The 22,914-nt window shown below is 38.5% G+C and overlaps 1 protein-coding gene across 1 annotated transcript; it reads right to left on the reverse strand.

Moving 5' to 3' along the window:
* Nucleotides 1-13,367: 13,367 nt before the first annotated feature.
* rhcga (Rh family C glycoprotein a) lies at nucleotides 13,368-17,789 on the reverse strand. The gene is made up of 11 exons (XM_006780033.3): nucleotides 17,516-17,789; nucleotides 16,569-16,761; nucleotides 16,312-16,462; nucleotides 16,046-16,193; nucleotides 15,789-15,955; nucleotides 15,568-15,705; nucleotides 15,050-15,186; nucleotides 14,600-14,724; nucleotides 14,277-14,350; nucleotides 14,105-14,178; nucleotides 13,368-14,012 (listed from the first exon to the last, which is right to left on the reverse strand). The coding sequence occupies exons 1-11, from the start codon at nucleotides 17,742-17,744 to the stop codon at nucleotides 13,979-13,981; spliced, it is 1,470 nt and encodes a 489-aa protein (XP_006780096.2). The 5' UTR covers nucleotides 17,745-17,789; the 3' UTR covers nucleotides 13,368-13,978.
* Between the last annotated feature and the right edge of the window lie 5,125 nt (nucleotides 17,790-22,914).

Raw genomic sequence — 22,914 nt, forward strand, 5'->3', positions numbered from 1 at the left:
ACATGATTCATACCTGGTGTGGATTTTTTTTAATGGAGTGTTAAAAATATATGTGGTTCAAGATTTTTTTTGGCCATTTTACATCATTAGAAACTAAAGAAATTAAACATAAAATGCTTGACAACAAGGCTTTCAAAGAAAACGGTGTACTATTGTGCTGATGATGAAGGTGCTGCCATTTATGTGGATTAACCATCTTCAGCTGTTATTTGACAAAGAGTGAGGAGAATTTATCTTTTTTTTTTTTTTTTGTCTTTGTTTTTTCCCCTGAATAGAGTTCATTCTCAGACTGCAGGGAGGTCTTATTAAAGTGATCAACCGGATGAGGAGCCAACATTTTTGCTGCTATGACTGTCATGACTGTTAATCAAAGAAAATAGAAGCATCCTTATTTGCTAAAAAACAAGTTCAGAAAGCTCTCAGCTTTACAAGCACCACTTAAGAGTCTCTAATAAGTGATCACATAAATCTGGGGACTGCCTTAGGCTCCAATGATTTGGTTCAATGGATGCATTTAGCAAACAGACTGGTTGTTTCCCATTAACTAAACTCTGTGTTCTACATCAGGTTCAAGTCAAAGAAGAATAAATAAAAACTCTCTGTGACTGGTTTTGTTTTTTTAAATAAAGTGATTTTGTCACAACTGTTTTGAAAACAACAAGATGTATCTCAGGGACATAACTATGCTTCCATTAGTTTAGGCGTATTACAGATCAGAGCAAAGGATTTCAAACTGCCAATCTCAAGTCTTCAATGCTGGGCATTGTTTTAGCTCTCCGGGATGCTTGATGAGTTGGCAGTTGGATGTTTTCCCAAAGACAGGGATGGGACCGGTCCTGAAACAAGGACCTCATCAAAGTTTTTGGCGACAAAAGCCTTCCAGCTCTGCAGATACATAAACCCCTGAGAGGAGAGATTTCTACAGGACAACAAAGCACACATTTGTTTCTCTTCTCTTCCCGTCTCAATCAAAGCCTCTAATTAACACGGTGTCTTTTCAGATAGTGGAGATCAAATAGTAGCAATTATCTGTGCAAACTTTGATGAGGTGGAATCCTGTGCATTTATGGCCACACATTCAATAGTAATCTCAGTCCCTGGTTTGGTTCACTGCACAGCCAAAGCTTAGTGAGGCCCACTGCACCAAAAAACCAAATGATCTCTAATGAAGGTCCACACAATGATCCATTTAGTGCCAAAAACACTGACACACACACATGCACACACACTCATCTTGGGCCTGTTAAACTAACTTTATATTATTATAGAAGATTTATATTTTCAGTGATTATCATTAACCTGGTTAAAAATATGGATGTTAGTGACAATATTGGGCTCAACGCACCACTCGGTCATACATAGCTTTGAACATGGCTGTAGACTCAATGTAATTACATTGTTTCATAATAAGTAAAACTGGCTATAGGGAAGTAATTCATGAGTCCTGCTAACTTGGGCTGAAAACTGTGTCAAGTTCAAGTTTATTAATCATTTTAATGCAAAATACAAAAAACAAAGTTTTACTAAAAAGACACACATGGACACACACACACACACACAGACAGAGAGAGAGACAACTGTGACAACAAAGACAAGATTTTTAAGATGGGAAAATTACGTGTTGCCTGAGTGCAATAACAAATTTGAGTATGTTCAACCAAAGCATATTTATCCTATATTTCATCATATATTGTTGCAAAGATGTCAAATATCGTGAAAAAATAAGATACTGACCATTTGGGGGAAAAATGTTCTTTAAGCCGAAGCTGACTGGTTTTTCTAATTAGCTGTTTCATGCAAAATTCGTCCAGTGAGAACTTAATGTGGCAATATGCAGTAAAATTACTGTAAAATCTACAGTTGTGCTTTAAAACCTGTTAATTTTGCTTGTTTGTGGAAAATAAAAACAACAAGCACGTGCGAAACAAACGATGTTCATAAAACAAGATCCCCGTGAAGCTGGGAGGGAAAAGGCTTGAATTTCATCAGGAAAGCACACAAGCACAGGGCCACAGTGTGTCTCTGTATCCAGGCAGGGCAATGTGTGCACATCAGGTTTTGTGAGGCTCTGACGAGATGTGACAGCCCGGCTCTCGCTCAAAGATCCCAGAATTTGGTCCATTTTTCTGCCTTTTCCATTTACAATGCTTCAGTGGAGATTTCTTTATTTCAGAATGGACAATGGTCTCTTTCTTCCTCATTCCCAACATCTCCCTCGCTCTCCCTCACACACACATTCACCACACACACACACATAGACACACGTACACACAAACATGCACAAAGCCTCGCTGGCGGACGCACGCACACTTGCTTGCTGTCATGCTCATTTTGATGGTAATTAATGACATCACCACTGCGTGCAAGAGCATGGTGGTGTGTGTGTGTGTGTGTGTGTGTGTGTGTGTGTGTGTGTGTGTGTGTGTGTGTGTGTGTTTTGGGGTGGAGGGGTGCGTTTGTTTGTTGAGCAAACCGTGGGAACAGCGAGCTCTCCAGGGTGGCGAGTCAGGGCCTTCAACAATACATATGCTGTTGCTTTTCACCCAAACACCCTCCCTTCCCAAGAGAATCATTGCTCTCCCCACCTTTCTCGGTCCCCATCTTCCCTCCTTTTTTCCATGACTTTCCCTCCTTTGCATTTGTGGGAGTGTGAAGTGTGAGATTACTGCCCCCTCCCTGTCAGTGTGTCTCATCAGCTTGGTTTTTCCAGGTGGTAACATACGTCTGTAAAAAGACAGCACAGGAGAAATCAATCTGGACCAAACTATTTATTACTAAACTGTTTATTGCTTTGACACGATGCATGCCACATCTTTTCTCCACATTTTTTTTCTCCCCACCAAACTTTATATGCTTACGTTCCACTTTGAATTTGTAGCTACGACTGTAAGGAAATTTGTTACATTCTGCAACATATTGCTTGTTGTGTGCAGTTTCTAAAGTGGGGCATCAGACACTGATTACCTTCTCATTGGTGTGAAAAGAGGTGCAGTGAAATGAAACATTTTGTAAATATATGGGAGATTTAGATTTCCTACAGTTGTAGAGTGCTTTACTTCTGTGATGATGGCACTTCACTTTGATTCTACTGCTATTTTGCTTTATTATTAGATGTGTATCTGTTATTTTGGATGTGATATTAATTGTCAGAAGGAGCAGTCAGTTCCTAGCATCTGTGCATGAATAAAGGTTATCTTAGCACAAAGGTTATCTTTGCCAGTAATTTTCTTTACAGAAATAAAAATATCCTGGGAAAGATGTGGGCATTGTACAGCCTGTTGGCTGTTCCTGTGTGAGGCCAGGGACAGCCTTACACTGCCCATAATATACTTATATAGGCATGAATGTCATAGCAATTTTGGGCTTTTAATGATGCTTTTTGCTCTTTTTCTAGGGTGGAATGATTGTACAAGATATTTCTTTATTGACTTAAAAAATGGGTTCAAGAATTCAAGAATTTAATTTTTTTAAAAGTTGAATTCATTTTTGATTTTTTCGAATCCACAAAGGCTTAATTTATACATACAGGTTCAAATATGTACATACACTCACTTAAATCCTTTAATAAGTAGTGCTGAAGGTTCTGCAATGTCTTTTTGAACCATTTCTAAACAACTGCTGATTTTAAGACCATCAGTTCAAACATTCAGATGTGTCACCACTTTACTGAGCTCTGGAAGAAGATCCAAACTGTCCCCCTCAGATGAGAAATGGGTCACCATGGACCGAGAGGGTACAAAGAAAGAACCCCCTGCTTCAAAATCTATACCTCCAAGCTTGACTAAAATTTGCAACTGCCCACACTGAGCCCATAAAATCTTTCTGGAGAAATGTGTGATGAGGTGGAATTTACTAAGGGACATTTAGCCTTTTGGGTTTAGAGAAAACCCCCCAAAAAATTTACACAAAGCAACTTTGTTGCTTTTATTTTTAAGGTGACTGTTATTTATAGGTACACCGTCATGCGCAAGTGAACGCAGCTTCACAGTAAATCCATTGGAACTAACTTTTCTGAGCGATCTGAGCTTTCTACAGTTTATAACAAGCTACGGTCTTTTAAGCTTTTATTTACTGAAGTCAGAGCTTGAGCTGTCTGTTTAGTTTGTGGAAAACAGATTGTTGTGCTTAAGGATTACAATTTGAATCACTATTGTGAGACTAAATGTGCAGAGAAATACTAGAACTTGACTGATGCAGAGTGGGAATAGACATCTGAACCTTCTCTAGCTAGATACAGTGACAGATCAAATGACGATAATTTTTATCAAGAATGAGAAAAAAAAACTGAAAAACTGCAGCTCAAAATACTCTACAAATCTTGACCCCTCTGTATTGTAAGTCACGTAAACTGATATTTGTTGTTATATTTAACCTGTGAGGCCACGTGTTTAAAGTAGGTTTAGAAAAGTACACTACAGAGTTCTTACAGCACATAAAGTTGAGGGTAGAAAGCATCTCGTGGTGTCTATAAGGACGATTTTTGGAAGGGAAGGACTTTAGTTACACAGACTTCTGCTAACTACGTCTGCTTTAATAACGCAAGTCATTTCTTTCCAGCAGCATAGATGTATTGAACAGCTGATCATGAATAATTTGTGTTTCAAAACATTGGTAAAGGGAGAGCAAACTTTTGAGTGTTTTTTTTTTTCTTTAAATCTGGCCTATTTGTTGTGTGTCAGTATATGTGTGCAGGCTACTTTCCCATCGTGCCTGAACAGAAGGGCTAAAACATCTATGTAGGAGTCTCGAGCTTGTTTAAACAGTTCACCAGGCAACTCGCCCACCACCATCCTCCCTCACGTCTTTCTCTCTCTCTTTTTTAACATTTTTAAAATGAAGTGAACAGGTAGGCGAAACCCGTTTCATTCATTCATATATTTTGCAATTTGCTTGCTTTGATATACATTTAAGACTCCTCACATGTCTTCTCAACCCTCCGCTAAATGATGTAACAATGATTTTAATGGTAGGATAATTTGGAGCTGAGGTGGACTGTCATTTTAAATTGTACAGGTTTACTAACATCTTAACTAGCAAAGCAGGACCAAATTGCATTGATATTTAGCTTTTCTCGCAGTGTTTGATAACTCTGATCATTAACTCAACCTCAATGAACTGTGTAACTTTTGTTTAACTTTGTAGATTTCATGTGTTTGTACTTTTGTGTTGTGTAAAATGAAATTCAAAATCTTATATCTCTCCATCAAACTGGATGCAATAAACGAGGTGAGAAATATTGCATTTTAGGGTTTATTACAATAGTACAAATGATCTTAAAGGCATTAATTAAGGCACTCGCTGGCAGGTGCACCAAATTATCTAAACCATTCAATTTGGATCTCTTGCACACATTTTAAACCAGCTCTTATTTCCACTTGTTTAATCTAGGCAGGGAACTAGTGGCCTTTGTGCCCAAATCAAAGCAGTCCCCTGCTATGAATAGTGATTTTTCTGGTTCTCCTCATCACCAGTGCCGGCCTAGGGGTCTTCCCCCCGAGACTTTCCCCTTTGACCCCAACAAATGGACTCTTGTCAACTGAATAAAAAGTAGGGATTGGTCTTTAGTGATGCCTGGTGTTCAGGCAGTGGACGTTTGATGAGTGATCACAATGACAGAAAGAATCCGACAGAAAAACCGCTGGAGCTCAGCACTCACTGGGACGTCTCGTGACAGAGGCAAGCTTGGGTCAGCGAGGTGGCTACTTTTATTGGTTAGATAATCTCTCATCGCATTTGATTGCATCAGCAACAAGCTTGTCATATGACTATCCTTAAGGGCAATAAACATCATTAGCCTTGGGTTGTCTGAGAAAAAGCATATAGATTTGACTAATGATTGCCACTGTCATTAATTTAGACCACAAGAGCCCCTGATATCTTGCTCAGTGGCCTGGTGAGACCACTTGGCAAGGACAGTGAGAAAATGTAGGTTGTTGCGTCCATATATAAGCCCAGATGGACACTGCAGCCTGCTCCAATCAGCTCACAAAGGTGATATAATTGCCAGTGCAAGATGGGACAAGGCCCACTGCCTTTGGAGTTCTTCGGTCTCCTCCTTTTCCCATTGCACCTATTCTCTACCGCTCAATACACACTGATTATACTCCCCTCCCTCATTGTCCTATTATCCCCCTCCAACAACAGGCCAATTTGTCCCTCCAACTTGGCTCCCGCCTCCCCTCCTGCTGCGTTATTTAGCCCCTCTTCTGCACTTCAATGGCAGGTACTGATTAGAGAACTTCCACGACCTCTTCGCTATTTCTCAAAAATCCCCCCCTCCCCTTCCCAGCAACCTTTAATCTGATTACAAGCTTTCTGCAGCTTTTCAGAGGAGGCCAGTCCCAGGAGGACAATAGCAGACCAAGTGGTTTCACAAACACTCTCGCCAGGGTCATATGATTCACAAGAGGAGGTGCGTTTACTCTCCTACGGCATCAGGTCCCTACAAGGTCTGCCTGCACAGTGATGTAAGAGAAACATCTCTGTTGAAGCAATCCTGGCTTCAAAAGTTTAAGACATCTCAGATCCCAGACTCACAACTTCTCAACACACTTGATGGACTCAGCGCTACTAATGTCAGTTTTTAAACAAACAAAAAGACCACAGCACTCACCTTGATTAGAAATCATTAACTGTGACTCCACATGAATAATCTTTCAAGCATTATCAGTGGCAAAATCTGGTGAAGATCATGTTTTAACCATAAATCAGTCATTGTACTGTTGGCTGTGTTAGCACGTTAGCTACAATATGTTTCACAGGTTCAAACCGTGTTTACCTACTTGTTTATAATAACTGTAATGCTTGCCACACCTTTCTTTGTAAAAATAAATAAATACATAAATGATTAAATAAAATTATTAAACATGACTTATAGATAATAATAAATTTACTTTTTAGCCTTTATGTTGCTCTGGTGGAGTTTACATCGATGCTGTTCTGCAAAAATGAACAACTATAATCAAAACTTGTCATGACATCATCTAACATGCAAAATATTCTGGAAAATCTTGATTTAGTTTAGGTAACAAGCATAATGCCCTGTTCAAATGTCTAACTTTAGTTTCTATCACATTCTTCTCAACAGTGTAAAGATCTAAAAAACAAAATTAGTGTGCAATATTTTTGGAAATCTATTCCAGTAAATAAAATATCCATCTCAGATTTTAAACAAACAAATGTTTATACTGCATACGTTTTTCATGCATAAACATTCAACAAGTAAATACTGTCTTTTACTAAGACTCTGATCTGTCTTTCATTAATACCAGTTATACAGATCTACCGGTGGGCAGAGCAACACAAAAGTTTTAATAAATAATAGCAGCTAGTACGTGATGCTATTTTACTAAACTGATAACTCCAACTGAGGTAATCCCATCAATATCTTAACCCCACAGCTAGTTTGTTTAACCCCATCACACCTTTTATGAGACCTTTTCACCCAGTAAAGCCAACCAGACAAAAACCAGTGCAAAGCACTTGTCCACTCAATGTGTTTAGAGTTCATCAATGTCACAGTGACTGGTCAGGAAGTGATTCTATTGACTGGTCTGTCCAGGCCTCATTACCATCAAAATAAAGGGAGTCCAGAGACTGGGGGGCATCAAGTGTGTCTGTGATGACCTAAGGGAGCCTTGTTAACAACACCTCTTCAGAATCCCACCTTAAGCAAAGTCAGAGTGAACTTGGGCACTGTAGTTGTGGAGATCCTTCACAGATCAATTTTGCCACTTGAGTGAGATTTGAAACATAATCGGAGAGGTGAATCTAAGGTATAGATGCTGAAAATGTAAAATTAAGCTTAGCTTCATTTACTTTAACATTTTAAGCTTTATTAACAGACACCAGTTGAGCCTTTTAAAAAGGAATATCTTATTTAGAAGGAAATGAAAGCAAAAGGGAAAGTAAAACATTTTGTTTCCTCTTCAATCATGTCTGCACATGACAGGCAAAAATATTTTGAGCTTTAAGAAAAAAGCAACATCTGTCTTAAATCTGTAATCTGAAACATGCATGCATCATGATGAGATGGTGTGCACTCAGGTGGAAAGAAAAGTCCATGTTTGCACTGCTGACTGTTCACCCAGAAATGTCTTAATTTCATACATCAATAAATCATACACATCTTTACATCTCAAATCTCTCTGAGCACACTGAGCAGCAAGGGCTTATTTCACAGTAGGATAGAGAAAATATCAGCTGATCCTGCTTTCAGGTTACATGCAATTGTTGTCTTATAGCACCACCTTGTGGAATAACAGACAAGTATTATGAAGAAACAAAATTTCAAACACAAATGCTGTTTGTTTGTGTTGCATGTGATGCATGGATATACTTTGTTTAGTTTTTAGTTTGCTTGTTTGTTTGCTTTTGTGTATTGCTTGTGAATTTAAAATTTGCTTATGATAAACAACCTTTTTTATTTTTTTCAAAGGCAAGAATAGAACTGTATTTCTCATGAGAGCCGTGGCCCGCTGTTTGGCTGGCATGGGAGGAACGTCAGCTAATGCAGGTTACCTACGTTGTGCAGGCTATAAAAGCTGGCCCAGCTGAACTGCTCAGTCTCTCTTCCACTCCACCTGGCATCAGCCTACTGGTCTTTGTGTCTTGGTTATGTTATGTTAAATGAATTATTTTATATTCAAGTAAACCTACATCACATGTTGCCAATATCGTTATACTATATTTAGACTACTTGCTTGGCATATACTGTTTTAAAGGTCTCCTAAAAGTGACTAGCAAATAGATCCACTGTGACATTTGGACTTGTGATATAGATGAGTGGCTGGCACTGCACACACTTGTCCCAAATCTCTCTGGTCACTGCCAGTTTGTCTTGGCCTGGTCTCACAGGTCTTGCATCACTAAAGCAAATCACCCATAATAACATGTAAAATTTCTAGGGCTGGATTTGATGTCAGCAATCCAGGATACAGCAAATTTTGTAGGTCCTGATGACATTTTCCCATTCTTTGACTTGAATGTGACGGCAGCCTCTGCAAGGCCATCCTTTTCATCAGTGGATTCCTCCTCATTAGTCTTTTGTTGGTCTGTCTTATATTTTGTTCTGTCTTCAGCTTCTGACACTTCCCCCTCAAATCCATGCTGACTGTCGGGTTCCTGGGCTCTCTCCTGACCATGTAATCAATCAATCCTCACTTAGGGTATATGGACCTGCTATGGTGCTGTCACACAGTTACCTGTGAGCAAAAAAAAGCTTAAAATAGCATTATACACCAAAGCTACGAGAAAAGTTCAATGTTTATGTCTGTCTGTGTGAACTGCAAACACACGAGTTGTTTCCGTGGAAGAGAGGCTCTGGTGGGCAAAAGTTCCCGTAGTGGTTGCCAGGGAACCCAAGATGTGTGTGCGTGTGCATGTGTGTATATAAGCACACGTATATGTGTACACACTTGCATAAATGCATGCATTTATGCATGAATGAATGCATACATGTGTGCGGATGTCCCTGTGAAGATGTCCCTGAACTCAGTTATTTACACTAATTGTTGCCTCTGGCATTCATTTCTAATGCTGGGAATACCAAGAGTGTAGAAATGTTGAATAAAATACACAGAATTGTGTGCAAATTAATAAAATTTCTACTCATAAATTTCCACAAATTAATAAAATGTTCTTTTTTACTGTACACACACATACACACACACACACACACACGGTGACACGCACACAAGGTGAAAGCAAAACTGTCCAGTTTGTGTGTATACACACATATACATATATATGTGTGTATATATATGTATATGTGTGTATACACACAAACTGGACAGTTTTGCTTTCACCTTGTGTGTGTGTCACCATGGCAAAATTAACTTTTAAGTACACCTAGCTTAAAAAAACACTAAGCAGTTTCGATTATGTTGGCAGGTATGTCTATGTACCTATCATTCATGGGTTGAGAAATTCTGTCAGCACCTTAATGCCCTTGTAAGATGCAGTCACAATACTCGGCATGTATGACACCACAATAAAATACAATGATGGGTGTGGTCTTAGAAGTTACTGGCACCACTCCTGGTGTGGTTTATTGATAGGATGACTTCTGGTTGTTTGGAGCATCTTGTTGCATCATAGCCTAAAGAAGCTGTAATCTTAACTTCCCCTGCCATACAACAGAGGTTGTAAACTTTTTTTTGGCATGTTCACCTTCAGAAGACGGCTTACACTAATCAATCCACAATCTTCAATTAGCAGTTGAAGTGAAACAAAGTTCATATTCGTTGTCACTCAACCTTGCAGTGGCTCTATGCCCAAAAAGCTTGAGAGTCATGGACAAGTGCTAAGTTTGATCGTTTTTACCATGACATCAGCACAACTTTTCCGGAATGGTATTAAGACAGGTTTATTGTTTCCTTGAAGTCCAAGGTAATACATTGTCAAAGAGGTATTAAGAGGTAGGATCTGCCCCACAACAAGAATCTCAATGGATTGTAGTTGTGCTTCTATACAGATCATATAAACAGAGACTTAGCTGCAGATGTGAGTAGATTTTTTAGGCCTACAAGTGGCTGAAATATAAATAAAGCTATTTAGGAAATTGGAAAAAAGAATACACAACACACACACAAAATACCAGTATCCTTCTTACAGGACATAAACATAGACTGGCTACTCGGTATAAAAGCTGATGGTCAACAATAAATGCTGTTGAGATTTATTTATTTATTTAGTTAGTTATTGAGGCATACTGCTAGAATATTTGACATAGTTATTGTGTTGAGTGAGAAGCTGCCTTGTGAAAGGTCATGTGGATGCAGTGGGCTTTACATTACATGGCGTGGCTACACTAATCAATCCACATTTTTAATTAACATTTGAAGTGAAATAAGGGTCATATTGTTTATCACTCAACCTTGCAATGGCTCTTTGCACAAACAGCTTGAGAGTCACGGGCAAGTCATGGGCATTTTACGGAATACGTGTACCAGCGTTAGTATTGAAATATAAAATATGAGTATTTTGGTAACTGTATTCCGTTACAGTTACAGTTTAAATAGGTGATAAGTAGAATACTTTGTTGAAATACATGAATTATACTACAGTATTTTCCTGATTCCTATGTTAGGCTATCCCCTCTCTAATTTTAGTAATTCTATGCATTGCCAGACACCCAAACAAACACGCAATAAGAGGCTCTAATGTAAGCGTCCTGATAATGTTGGCGCCGTCAGTTACACAACGTAACTGAACAAAGTTACACAACCCGAAGCCAGCACAACAGAGCCAGCAGTGCACCGGCAGAAATGCATTTCTTACTTGGAAATTACGACACCACTTCACATTTAAAGAAGAAAGGGATGGGTGAAATCTGACTGTGCAATGCAAACTCTGTCAGCAATAGTGATGTGTTGGTCGCGAACGAAATGGCTCTTAGAGCCGGATCTTTGACGTGAAGGATGCGAGCCGGCTCCTTATCGCAAGCCGTGGGTTTGTTTGTTTTTTTTCCCCTTCTCTCACCCTCTCTCTCGCACTTTTTTCCGCTTCACTCCACTTGCGAGCCTTGTGCTTTACCCTGGGATGAGGGGGGAGGGGCGGTAGTTACACTCAGCAGCACAGGAAAAGAGCGGGAGGGAGAGACAGAGAAAGAGCCAGGGACAACAACCTCACATTAGAAAGATATAGTAATCATCCACAACTATTTTCAGTTGCAGATGATAAAGGATTCCGAAAGTTTATTCATGCAGGCCCATATGACAGAGAATGTGCATCTTCTTTTTGTATTCATATTTTTTAGGCTTACAAGTGGCTGAAATATAAATAAAGCTATGTAGGAAATTGGAAAAAATATGTTAATATAACTGCAAAACACACAAAATATCAGTATCCTTTTTACAGGACATAAACATAGATACTGGCTAGTTGGTATACCAGCTGATGGTCAAGAATAAATGCAGTTGAGATACTTTATTAAAGAATATTACTAAAATACTCTACATAGTTATTTTGTTGAGTGAGAATCTGCCTTGTGAAAATCCCCATATTCCAGAAGGCCGTGTGCTTTCTGAACGCAGTGGGCTTTACATGACATGGTGTGGCTGTATCTAAACGTTTCTTAACTTCATCTAAAAGAAGACTGAAAAAAACCTTGCAGCTCCAGTCATTTATTGATTTGGGTGAGCTCATTCTCACTTTATATTCACTTGGCAATGATTACTTATCATAATACAAATTGGACGGCACATATTTGCCTAGATGTTATTTAGACATGGGAATAGTAAAGAAATTCTTATTGTTTTTGTTAGATTGTATTGTTTATTGTCATTTATGCTTAGAAATATTTAACCATATATGCTTAGAGGTGTATAATCGATTGTGTAGTGATAGGATGTGTGATCCTTAATAGCCTGCAAAGGCTTTGTGTGCATTCCAGAGTGTTCTGGCATTCACACCCACATTCTGGGAGCATGGGAGAGGGCGTACCTTCTCTTATTGTTTTATGGTAGGATAAACGTAACTATATCTGTTTTAGCCTAAGTGCCTTTTGTTTAGATGAACTGCTGGACTTCCAGACCAGCAGGTTTAGGGAAGTCATTTATGGGGTCATACTCTGACCCCACACACACACACACACACACACACACACACACACACACACACACACACACACAACGCACAGGCAAGGTAGTCTTTGTTTGTATGTAGACGTAATATGTTAATGAACCTATGTATATTCATGTGAGCTCAATAAAAGAACAATGTTATGGGGGAGCGGATGAGAGCAACTGGGGTCAAGCGAAGGAAAGGCGTTTGTCCGGTTCTCTCCCGTGCACGAGAAACATGAAGAACTTTGCCTACTCGTGTCTTACTTTGCTGTGTAATTATATTGTCTTCAACGTTCCAGCGAATAGGTTTAAGCTACAAACCTATCAGTTTTCTACTGAAAATACATTAATTTTTCATTTTGTTTGTAATACTGACCTAAAACTATTCCGCTCACAAAGGTTGTAATGATCAACAATGTTGAAACTAATTTAGAGAGCTGTGCATTTCTTCATTCAGCACTCTGGGAAAGCAGTTTGTTTTCATTCCATCAAACTGACACAAGCTTCTTTAATATTTTTGGTCACACCATTTCCAATAAGTGTTAAGTCTAAATAATCTAAGCACTTTTGTGTTATTAAATCACATTTTAAGATAGTTCAGTACATTTAGTGGAGGAGTTGAAATCCTGTAAAACGATCAAGCAGATGAGTCTTCAAGATCTAGAACATTTCTCACAAACTAAAAATAACAACAATCATGTTTCATTCATCACACAAATGTTATATTAGCATTGATTCCCTTACCGCATCAGTTTATCCAATAAACTGAATCCATAATATGCCAGAAGTAAATCAAGCAAGTTCTTACATACAATCTTACATTCTTTATTGGAGGTAACATTCAACAGCAATCATAGTTACTATAATTAAAACTTCTGAAGAGGCAATATGCAATTTATGCAGCAAACTAATTGTTGAACTATATGTACATAGCGGCCTAGAGTTAAAAAGCTATAAATAATTTTATAGAAATAATTCAACTAATAACAATACACAATTTGTCTTTGTTATTACAGTTTTGGCTGCACAATAATATTCCTCAGTGCATAATTAGCTTATAGACAGATTATCTTTTACATGTACTTGGCATTCTGAAGTCAGAATGATATATGTTGCTTCCAAAGTGAAGGTAAAAATCAACATTTTGAGAACAGTTTGAAGCTCCAGCAGCTTTATAAACCTTGATTCCAAATAATATTTTGTTGAATTGGACATTTACTGATTATTTTATGTTGTTTTAACTTAAAGCTTCTAATAGACAACTATATGAGACATAAATTGTGCAAAACAATACTTGTATATTAAAACATTTTCCTGTGGCTTATTTTCCAAAGCTCCTTCATCAGTTCATGTTTGTCAGCTGCATAAAGTTCATGAGGATATAAAGGTGACTGGACTCCTGCTGCAAGTCTCTAACTTTCCTCCAGAGAGAATTGTGACTCATGTCTGTGAAAGAAAAGAGGAAAATGAGTTAACAAGAATTTCATGAGGAGGACGAAGTGGTAAGTAAGGAAGACAGTTAAAGTTTCTGAGCTTACGTGTCTTGGTGCTTGTTTATCATGTGGTTGTTGTATTCCAAAACAGGAGGGATTGTCTCTTCATCCTCAGGAAGCTGGAACCAAAAGATGAAATCAGAAAGCGAACCAAAATGAACCAGTATTTAAGGCCTGCATAGTCAAAGGGCAAGAACACCATCTAGTGCAGTCTCACCTCCCAGTACGCTTCATCATCAAAGCAAAAGTCATCAGCAGCATCTCCCCAGAGGGGAAACCTCAGGATGAAACCTTTAAAAAGAGAATATTATATCATTAAGATTTGTTACTTACATTATCCTTGCCTATCATAGCACTATTCACTGTAAATTTAAAAAAGAAAGGGTGTCTCAAAAATAGTCCAATAGCTTTTCCTGATTTTCATTTTATCTAGTTTTCTTAAAATTCTGCATTAATGTTGCTTTTAAATACTTCATGGAGTTCTTTAAAAAAGAAATAAATCTTTCCAAGTGAAAGCAAAAATAATGTTATAAAACTCACCAACACAGACTCCTCCAACCAGTCCAAATGCAATTGCTACACATGTGCCAGCAGCCTGGTAGGCTCCCTGCGTTGACATAGTCCTGTTTTGAAACTTGCCAGTCAAGCCAAATGTCTCGACCAGCCTGCACAAAAAAAAAAACAACAAACAACAACTCTTGAATTTCGGTGCATTTTCAGCACATCACAACTTGTGCTGTCAGCGTTAATCTCGCTAAAAAATAACCACGTTAACGTCAACTCTCCGTTAACGTCATTTTAGTGAGATTAACACTGACAGCACTAATCATAACTGAAGTAGAAAGTTCAAATGTCACTGCATAGTTAATGTGAGTCTTTCAAAAAAGGAGGCCGAATAACTGGGCGTGTGGATCCCTAGAAGTAGTCAGTAAACAGGTCTGGTCAGTTTTTGAATTCCAAGTTTTATGTGTATTAGCGTTTGTCACTCACCCTTCTTTGCCATATATGTCTTCAGTAGCTGCTGCAGCAACTATGGCACCTACGAAGCCACCGAGCATCCCTGGCACGGCATGCAAGTTGTGGATGCCACATGTATCCTGGAGCTTGAGCCTTTTCTCCAAAAAGGGCTGAGAAAAATAAAGTCACAACTAATTAGCTTTTTTTTTTTTTTTACTAATTGCCTGTGTCAGTGATCTTTTATTAATCAATTTGTCCCTTCAGTTGTCTTCCATTTAAATACCCTCGCACACTTGCAATTGGATGGCATCAATTTCACAGTCACCACACCTTGCTTCCATTTATTGTAACGTATTATCCTATACTTAATATTAAAACCATGCAGTGACTGCACTCTTAAAATTATTCCTCATTGTTCTTATCATACTCCTGATTTCCACACAGCAGTTTTTGCATGTCACGGCTTCTTTCTTTGTTTTTCCTATGATAACACCACAACACAAAAATCCCTCAGAACAGAAGCTAGGGGGTTAAAGAATGGCATCACTCACCGTGACATATAAGTACCCAAAGGTGGAGATGATACCACAGCAGAAACCCACAATGATTGAACCGTAAGGAGTGATCATAAACTCTGCTGATGTCCCCATTGCAACCCCAGCAGCCAGAGAGGCATTCTGGACATGTACCTGTCAGGTAAAAGTGGAACATTAGCGTTCATAAATAAGTCGATTTCATGAGCTTCTGAATTATTTCCCTTTGTGTGCCATACCATGTCCAATTTTCCTTTCTTTTGACCCATACTGGAGATGGCAAAAGTGGTAAGAACACAGGAAGCGAGGGAAAGGTAAGTGTTGATGACTGTTCTATGCTGTCCAGCACCGTGGTTTGTGATGGCTGAGTTAAAACTGGGCCAGAACATCCACAGGAACAGTGTACCTGCAAGGTGTAAGAAAGGCAAGGACACATGTTAGGTGGGTTAAACAAAATACAGAGTTTGGCAAACTATGTAATTTTCCATTCACTCACCAATCATAGCAAACACATCAGAGTGGTAGACAGACCCATGGAGACGTTTACTTAAGTTCAGGTTTGGTCGGTACAGCACCCAGGAGATGGCCAAACCATAGTACCCTCCAAAGGTGTGAATGACCATGGAGCCACCAGCATCTCTGCACTGTGAAAATAATTACGCTTTTTTAAATGGGCAGAAAAACAGAACTGCAAATCCCCACAATACAATTTTTAAACTCTGAAGGAAAGTTCAAATTTTTAATGTGGCTGCCGAGACTCACATGAAGGAGGTCAAGGATGATGTATTCCTCCACAGCAAAAAGTGTGACACCAAATAAGGTGAGAACCATCGTCTGGACAGGGCTTACTTTCCCCAGGAGAGCCCCATAGGCGATCAGAGATCCAGCACAGCAGAAGTCAGCGTTAATCAGACTGAAGGAAAGCAACCACAGTCCAAGCCGGTTATTAACATTTACAAGTTAAAGAATGTGGTTTCATTTTTGAGTTACATAACTCACCAAGGAGCGATGGCACTTACCTCTCAATTCCGATGGTGATTTTTCCAGTGGCGGGGTTCAAACTGTGGAACCAACCTTGCATGAGGAGAGCCCACTGTAGACCAAAGGCGGCGATTAGAAAGTTAAAGCCCACACCACCGAAGCTGTAGCGCTTCAGGAAAGTCATGAGAAAGCCGAAGCCTACAAAGATCATGACATGGACGTCTTGGAAGCCTGCAGAGATTTAAAAAAAAATTTCAATGTTGTTGCGATCCCACCTGCCTTTTATTATTATTTATTTATTATTATATTGAGTAAAACAGAAGGAGTCTGAAATGTTGTTTAACACTTTCTTATTTCTTTTTTTAAGTTATATTAATATTTCCAGTTTAATGTAAATTCTTCTTTAAGGATGTCAGCACCTAGATCACTGGGCAGACAATCTATCAGGGGTTCGTTTCTCAGGGACATTGCACATTACAACATTTTCAGTAGTTAAGTACTGCCACATTACCGCACATAAGCCTGAAAAAAGTATGTTTTATTATTATCATTGCCATCATTATCTTTTATTACTACTATTTCCAGCTTTTTTCCCCTGTGGCATACAAAAAAAGATGCCTTCTGTAAAAGTATTCAGCCTTTGAAAGTAAAAATTATTATTAATTATTATTAATTATTGTTAATTAATTATTATTATTATTATTATTAAATTATTATTATTAGTGTTGTTGTTGTAAATATTGGTGGGGGAGGAATTCACCGTCATCCCTTAGACATCAGTGGAAACTGCCAAAGATCTCAGACAACAGTGTCTGCTTTCACAGCATTAAGCGAGCAAACACGGCACTTTTATTTATTCACACATACATGTATCCCAAAAGTGCATGCATGTCCGTGCTACGTTTAGCATGCATATGCTAAAAGTAGCAAATGCACTTGAAAATAAAAAAGAGATTTCTTAAAGGCTGTCTGTTGTTGTACTTACTTGGATATCTGAAGTAGAAGTCATTCTCAATGTTGCTGGTGATGTTATGACTCCTTTTGAACTCATTCCATCCTTTTTCATCCGATTCCTCGTCATACCGGATAAAAACTCCAAAGAGAATAACCATAGCAATCTGCCAGACGAAGCAAACAGCCGGTAAACTAACACGTATATAGGTGTTGTTCTGCGGGCCGAAGAAATTTCCAGCTCTTTCACAGCAGTTTCCCATCTTGATGACTTTCTTCTGACGATGCTCTGATTGCTCCTCAGATAGGCCCTCACTCAGCTGTGACTTCAAGCTGGCTGTCAGCATCTTTATATACTGTGAACTTTGGGAGGGGGTGTGACTCTCTCTACCACTCACAAGCAAGGTGTGTGCTCCTGTTATCTTTCATGAGCTAAACCACTCCTTACCTGTTGCTCTGCTCTTCCTGTTAAAAGTAGGGGACGTTATTCCTAGAACAGGCAGCAGGAAATACTCAGATTGCATCACTATATGTGTGTGATTGATTAAAATTATTCATTAAAGAGTTTTGAAGAGTACTAACCCAGTATGACTTCTTAAAATGCCATTATATCAAAGTTGTCCAATGGGTCAAAAACAGTAAATATTACACCAGAAGCTATATTTGCAGCCGGAATAAAGGATACTACTGCTTATTTAATGCTGCACTGAAAATCAGTTATGCGTGACAGCCGTGTGCTCTGTCCAGGCATGAAACTGGCGTCAGGTGAACACACTTGTCAGTAAGGGTTATACTACATTGTAGAGATTCATACTCGATTTAGGTTCTTTTCTGTACCAAATTTTTTTTTAAATTTCTTTTACAATTTTTATTTTATGTAACAGCACCATATCTGCCATGCACCTTTACTACTCTTTGAAACAGTGTCTGTTTTCTCGGGATGAAGTGAGCAAACATGGCCTGTTCCCAGTTTTATACTTGAACATCAATTTTACGCAGCCGAACTGACTAAAGCAATGCAAACCACCTTCCTCGGTGCACTGCCCACATCCTTGACATGCAAGATTAAACATCAGCACTCTAATATTTAGTCTGTAAATCTGCATAAAGCCACCTACAATGCTTTTGTTAGTTTTGTGTACGTGATGCTGTTTTTAAATATACAGTGAGCAAAGGGTGCTGCTGACTGTTGTCCTCTCAGTGCCTCACATGTCTAATGCTTACAGTATCTGGATACGTTTTGTTCTCACTGTGTTTCCACGTTTTGGTGATTATCTCATCAAAGAGATTCCAGTTTAAGAACTCATGTGCTGGGTAGAAGCTCTCTTGCACTTGAGTGACACATGCAACATTCTTGATTGTATCTGGTTTCTCTCTTCAAAGATAATCCACCTTCTTCAACTTGTCATGTAATGCACTGAGAAATCATATAATCACATTTATATCCTCCGGCTCAACTGCAACATATGAGACATTATTTGTATAGAGCTTAACAGCTTAATTGCCTCATAGACAATTAATCTTCCTTGCATCGTAAGTCAAGTACAAAAAGATTGGAAGGAAATTTCTTTCATTTAGGTGTATAAGTCGTCATATCGTAATGTTTTGAGGGTGCTTGCGCTGTAACACACTGCATTGTATATGTATCCTTATACAGTGCTCCGTTTTGATGTGGAATAAAACTTATTCAATCGAATCTAAAGTAAGGCTTCAGTATGTAAGTTGAGCATGTAGTTCATAAAGGCTAAAAAAGATCCACATACCAAAAACCTTTTACTTTATTGCTTTATCCGAGTAAGAAGAAACAACAACAATCTGTATTTTGAGCAAGCACCAGTTTATGATATACACATATACATGTATGTGTGTGTGTGTGTGTGTGTGTGTGTGTGTGTGTGTGTGTGTGTGTGTATGTGTTTTGGTTATGTAGTCGCAGCATTAATTTGAAGTCCTGACCATTTCCATGTTTTTTTGTTTTTGTTTTAATTGTGTTGGTTTGTTAATCTGTTTGAAGCTTATCTATAACTCAAGCATAAAAAAAGCACCTGACTCTGGGGATGAAAAACTATATATTTAGGCACTTTGTTATTAGAAGTCTGCTACGATTTGTTTAACTGAAAAATAGCAAAACATGCACGTTTGCACATATTTCGAGAAATAAAATAATTTCCTAGCACAATATAAAGAAATGAGGGACGACTGGCAAATTATCCTTTCCTTGTCAAGACTGCTAGCTGACATTGTCGCACACAGGGATCTTAACTGGCAGCAGGGTGGCATTAAGTAATAATGTCTCTCAGTGAAGTTTAATTTTGAAGCCCTGGCACAGCCTAACTGAAATGCGCTAAGGCAAAAGGCAGCCATGCTTTCATGAATGAATGCTGCAGTGATCATGGCGTCTTTAGTCTATGATGGAAAGAAAAAGTCCACATGGAGTATTTCAGTTGGCACAATCGTGTATCTGTAAAGCCATTGTCATTCAGCATAGTTGATGGAAAAATTATATAATGTTGCCTAGAAATACAGTATGTTCAAACATGTGACAGAGGAACAGTACGAAGGTTTCAGATTTTATCTGATGAAGTTATTTCAGAAATGCTATAGTCAATTGGTGTCACATGTTCAGCATTGACGACAGAGAGCTTCTAAGTGATCCCAGTAGAGATATTAAGAGCTCCTGTCAATCAGCAGGTAAGGTAGACACAGATCAGTGCGCCGCAAGTATTCAAACAAAGTTTTTCAATTGTCTTCTGTTTCTTTATTAGACATTGCCCTAAACACACACACACTGTATCATCATCAGTCATGGATTGGCCTCCCCAGAGCCTGGACCTCAACATTACTGAAGCAGTGTGGGATCTATTTGACAGGGAACAGAAGAAAAGGCAGCCAATGTCCAAAGATGCCCTTTGAATGTCCCCCAACTTGCCTGAAGAGCTATTTCTGAAGACTACCTAAAGAAATTACAAGAAAGCTTACCCAAGAGAGCTGAGATCGTGCTAATAGAGACATACCAAATAAGAATTTTAAGCCCATTAGATTGTAATCTCTGTTTTTGCGTCATATACTGTGTTTAAATGCATATTTGAGGGTTTAATATGGAAATGATCTCAACCATGAGCTGTGGCATTAAAAATATCAAATCTCAACAGTTTTAAACAGTGCTCTCCATCGCAATCAGTAAAACACACACTGAGGGAAGACAGGGATACTCCGGCAGTCTCAGGGTCTAATGAGGCTCGATGAAACAACATCAAGGTGCTCTGAAATGGTCAAGTTCCAACACCTTACTGATTTCCTTTAAATGATCATGCTCTTGTAAGTGTCCTTTTCTTTTTCCATAGTTTTCATAAGAACTTTCCATATCAAAAACATCAGCAACCTGCTGACCACTTCAATCCTATCAGCACAAAGGCATCAAAAAATTGCTTTCTCCTCACATGACTGATTTCCGTCATTTCCTCTTTATTGTGTCATCATTCTTCTCGGTTTTACAGCATATTTCTTTTGTGTATTCTGTTACAGATTTATGAAAGACGAGTTCATCATATGAAATGAATCTTAATAGCGCAAGTTTTCTAAAGAAAATAAAGTGTCAGTCACGTTGATTGCCCATTGATTGTGAAGGTTGACCTGGAGGAGAGTGACATAACTGAAAGGAATTTTATACAACTTGTCAGGTATGTACAGCAACAGCGTGCAAGATGTCGCAGCGATAGGACTGCGTCAGGCAGTCGGCTCAGACAGAAACCTACAGGACAATCCTGTAGATGATCTGACATGCAGATTACCTGTAGAAGCATTTTAGAAAAGACAAGAGTTTTACTTTGTCAGACAGCATCTTTGTCTCTCACTTGTCAGTCACATGGTGTAGAATGTGTTGCTTTTTGCATGTTGCTAAAACACTAGATTGAGATTTGATTTGATTTTGATTGTTTGAATAATTTGATTAAATTAATTTAATTTTTTAAATTAAAAAAAAAGCTAAATAATTGGAAACATATTAACTTCAATGAGTTTAAGAAAAGAATGTATCCAGTGTCTACTGCTTTGTCCAGATTTTATGACTATGACTGTTTCTACTGAGGAGAAATTGGGATCTGTTCTGTGTCCTCAAGGCATTCAGTCAATCATTGTCTTCTACGTCATTCCTTCAAACAGTTCTATCTAGAAGTGATTGATTTCCTGAATGATTTGGAAATTGAAACTCTACACTAGGACATTAAACAAAGTTCAGTGGAATTAAACATTTTAGAGCTGCAGATTTGTGCTCAATGTTCTACTGTCATCACCATCAAACTAAGTTAACCCTATTGTTTGTGTTTTCATTTTGAATTTCTGGATCTTTAATTAAATTTTTAACACCCTTTGTTTGGAGCGCTTACATACCACCTAAACCATTCAGCTTCGGTTTTAGTACGTTTATCTTTTTTATGCATTTCTTAAAATCTTTTATACTAGTTTTATACTAATTTTTCATCTTTAATTGTTACAATTACAGTGCATGGAAAACAGAAAAAGAAGTCCCTTTTATAAGCAAATCATTGTATGCACATCGTTTACGAGATTTAGCTACACAGCACTGTACAAAAATCTTGAGTAGGTCTTCCATTAAGACCTTTTTCAGTGAAAATTATATGGATCAACTGAAAGACCATATTCATCATTCAGATCTTTTCTCCTCTACTTGTTCAGTTACCTCAAATGTTTTAAGGACATGCTGCACACCAGACTGAGATCTATCAAGTTTTGTGCCAATAGCTTTTTAAGTAATGGTAAATGGCCTGTATTTATATAGCGCTTTTACTAGTCCCTAAGGACCCCAAAGCGCTTTACATATCCAGTCATCCACCCATTCACACACACAATCACACACTGGTGATGTCCAAGCCGGGGCTCGAACCAGTAACCTTCTGATTACAAGGCGAACTCCCAACTCTTGAGCCACGATCGCCCCGTAATCACTTTGTTGATGCAAAAATTTTATTTCTGTCACACTGTTATTTTTAGAATTATTTGTAGATTTGGCTAAAGAAATTTGTGGCAGGATGCTAGCAATAATGTGCATACAAATACAAGTTAGAGTTAGGGTTAGAAAGAGCTTCAGAAAGGCTTGAGAACTATTGCTCAAGACTTATTTAAACTCTTATTACAGGAAAGTCTGGCTCCTTGGAAGCAAAGTGTGAATAATGAGGGGTGGTTCAAGACTTACACAGCTCTGTACTTTGCCAGTGACTGTACAGTACAGTCACTGGCAAAGTATCCGTGTCAATCTGCCAGTTTACGTAGTCATAAACTGAGATCTAATGTGGCAGCATGATGGCACTGGGAGAAGTAAGAATGTTTCTCTGTGAAGTTTGTTTTTAAAGCCCTGCCACACCTGGCTGAAGACTTATGCACAGGATTTTCTGCTGCTTCTCTCATTTGCTTCCA

The sequence above is a fragment of the Neolamprologus brichardi genome, chromosome 1 (assembly GCF_056152115.1).
Source record: "Neolamprologus brichardi isolate AB-2024 chromosome 1, ASM5615211v1, whole genome shotgun sequence".
NCBI lineage: Eukaryota > Metazoa > Chordata > Actinopteri > Cichliformes > Cichlidae > Neolamprologus > Neolamprologus brichardi.

Coding starts and splice junctions, on each gene's coding strand:
- rhcga (XM_006780033.3), bottom strand. CDS start 17,744: ATGGGAAACTGCTGTGAAAGAGCTGGAAATTTCTTCGGCCCGCAGAAC. Junction 14,725..15,049: donor GACATATATGGCAAAGAAGG/GTGAGTGACAAA, acceptor TTTTTTGTGCAG/GCTGGTCGAGACATTTGGCT. Junction 14,351..14,599: donor GGTTGGAGGAGTCTGTGTTG/GTGAGTTTTATA, acceptor CTCTTTTTAAAG/GTTTCATCCTGAGGTTTCCC.